This window comes from Mizuhopecten yessoensis, unplaced genomic scaffold (assembly GCF_002113885.1).
Source record: "Mizuhopecten yessoensis strain PY_sf001 unplaced genomic scaffold, ASM211388v2 scaffold10799, whole genome shotgun sequence".
NCBI classification, from domain to species: Eukaryota; Metazoa; Mollusca; class Bivalvia; order Pectinida; family Pectinidae; genus Mizuhopecten; species Mizuhopecten yessoensis.
This window is the reverse complement of record NW_018408727.1, coordinates 1-3,101: the sequence shown is the minus strand read 5'-3', so window position 1 is coordinate 3,101 and position 3,101 is coordinate 1. Positions and strand designations below refer to the sequence as shown.

The window sequence follows — 3,101 nt, the reverse complement described above, 5'->3', positions numbered from 1 at the left end:
ACCACTAGAGATATCCGCGTGCCTTCAGTTTTGGTATGACATATTTTAAGCGTATCGAGGATGCTGCGTATTATTTCATCTACACACGTCATTGACGTAAAGTCCATGAATGTGTGCATTGTAATATACTAGTATAATGCTGTTGTATTGGCTGGTTTCGCCTATGAGAGGGGGAAATAGAAAGGCTCGAACTGCAGGTGGCCATCTTTGATTTATTGCATCGCATACAACTAAAACAAAAACCAAATTCGGCACGACTAAAAAATCGGAATCAGGTATAAACTAATTATAATAAATTTGGCACAGTATATAATATCCGGAAAATTACCACAAATGAACACGAGGAACATAATTATTGATAAATGTTTTATGGCTGGACATTTTCGATCCTGGTAGAATGTGAAAACGAACACTCGGTTTAAGAATGATTAATTCAATCCTTGCAATCTAGACTCCTTAAATAACAGTTGTCATTTCATGGTGCGAAGAGCGATTTTAATGGAAACGAAAGTAGGACCACGTAGTCACAAAGAACATCACCTATGAGAGAGGGGGGATAGAAAAGCACAAGCTGAAAGTTTAAGATGGCCATCTTTCATTTATTGCAACGCATACAACTAAAACAAAATCCAAATTCGGCACGACTAAAATTCGGAATCAGGTATAAACTAATTTTAACAATTTGGCACAGCACATATATCCGGAAAATTACCAATGCATTTCTGACGACCAGTATACCAATACAGAACAATACGTACATAATCAGTAATAACAATGACAAGTTTTTAGGTTCTAATATTATATATTGCATAAATTTCAAAGCACATCATTAGAACTTCTTGATGACAAGTGAGAGTTACATTGTAATCGAATTATAGCATTTCCACAAACATCTCGGACATATAAAGAGTATTTCTTGTCTCTCAGTGTGACATTTCCGTTTGCTATATAAATGTCACGAATCGAATTCACCTTGTCAACCTGACTTATTGGTATGTCAATGGCTATAATCGCGTCCGTCTTGCCCGCTTGCAATATTTTAATTGCGATACCTTTTTGGTTTCCGTAATTATTCAAAGCTATTTCTTCCTGGCTTTTCTCCGGACCATAACTGGTCATGTAGACACCTGGACCATATACGGCACCAATCTTCATATCAGTCGATTCTTTGATATGTCCTGATTTCAATATCCCATTAGCTCCTTCCTTAGTTGTGTGGTGGTACAAAGTTTGTGTTTGTTCCCCTGAAACCAAAAGTCCTTTTAGTAGATGATTTTTTAATTGTTACCTTTGTATGCAATGTTGATATCGATATTTGTATACACTTAAAAAGATATTTCCTTATATAACTTACATAACAGGCATACTCAATATATCCAAGATCTTTCTGAGTGTATGTGGTTTTAAGAAAAAATATCAATGTCGTTATGTTTCATAGATGTTTTAAATTGTGTTCGATACCTAAAACCCAAAAGGATGAACACTCTCTATATTATCATATTGAAACATCTTTTTCCAAAATTATAACGAGTTTTGATTTCTTACTAAGATGTTGGCAAAAAGACGGCCACTGACAATAACTATTTACAAATTAAGGAGTCCACAATTAGGCTGACTCATTTTCAAATGCACCCGGATCCCTTTCAACATAATTCAGTTGCAGAGTCCTTTTAGACAGCATCAAATCTTCAGGCATTGAGGTTAAAAGATAGAAAGTGTTAAAGACTAAGCCCTTTGTTAGTAAAACCATTCCAATAATAGTCTCAACTGCTCCCTAGCGCAGACTACACTTCTTAAACCTAAAAATATACAGGTATATTAGTCTTTTTGAGGCGACCGGAAGTGTCGTGGGGTACATTCTGTTTAGTTGCCGACCTTTCTATATAAAGAATTAACATGACAAGCCATACCATAATCTGTTTCATCCATACAAACACTTCTGTCCCTACTACAGAGTACACTTCTTAAACTTGAGAAATACCTACCTATAAAAACTTACCTGCTCCTTATCACAGATCACACTATAAATCAACTATTTTCAAAAATTCCATTTACAAATTAACTTCCGACCCCACCATCTTCAAAATCTATAACATGTATTCTATGCAATCTTAAATTTATCATTCGGAATATAACGTCCAAAGTGGGTTGAAACGTATGTCATACTGTACTGTTGTCTGGTAAACAATCTTTTGATCGTTTATATCATATGTGCCTCCTAATCCTTTTTAAAGTTAAACATATTCACATACCTGCCATCTTTCGGCGGTTAGATCAGAAGATGTATGTATGATGTTGATATGTACCAAGTCGTCTCTTAACTGTAAATTGTGAGCTTTAACTGTTAATATATGCTGTTGACGTGGTAAATATAAATAGATGTTGTTTCACTTTAAATACAATACTTTTTTCATGATTACGTGGGCAGGGTTTTCCAGATGTCAGCTGAAAACACAACATATGCACGACAAGTACTACGTAATGACTATATTAGGGTTAACCTGGAAATATTTAAATGCATTGCTTTAAATAGGCCGTTTCTTTTTTCATGATTACATGGTAAGGGTTTTCATTATATTAATTGAAAATAGAACAAATGTACTATTTCCTCATATTTTATTTTCAAGGCTGATTGGGGCAGGAAATCACAGATACATTGTATTCAAGTAATATTTTACCAGCGTTAAGGGTGAAGATTCCCCGTAGATTTTATCGCGAAAGTTTTACCGAGCAAGATTGGATTACTAGTCGGCGGAAATTCAACAGAGCCGCTGAACCCCTAAGGGAATCTGACATCGACTATACTATAGTAATCCTGATATCATCAATATTACTATAACAATTCTANATACTACTTTAGTTATCCTGATATCATCAATACTACTTTAGTAATCCTCATATCATCAATACTACTATAGTAATCCTGATATCATCAATACTACTATGATAATCCTGATATCATCATTATTACTATAGTTATCCTGATATCATCAATACTACTTTAGTAATCCTGATATCATCAATATTACTATAGTTATCCTGACATCATCAATACAACTATAGTTATCCTGATATCATCATTATTACTATAGTAATCCTGA

At 34.3% G+C, this 3,101-nt stretch overlaps 1 protein-coding gene across 1 annotated transcript; it reads right to left on the bottom strand.

Annotated features, from left to right (window-relative positions):
* Positions 1-202: 202 nt before the first annotated feature.
* LOC110462532 lies at positions 203-2,361 on the bottom strand. Its single transcript, XM_021516510.1, has 2 exons — positions 2,253-2,361; positions 203-1,244 (listed from the first exon to the last, which is right to left on the bottom strand). Exons 1-2 carry the CDS (start codon positions 2,257-2,259, stop codon positions 817-819), a joined length of 435 nt encoding a protein of 144 aa, XP_021372185.1. The 5' UTR covers positions 2,260-2,361; the 3' UTR covers positions 203-816.
* Between the last annotated feature and the right edge of the window lie 740 nt (positions 2,362-3,101).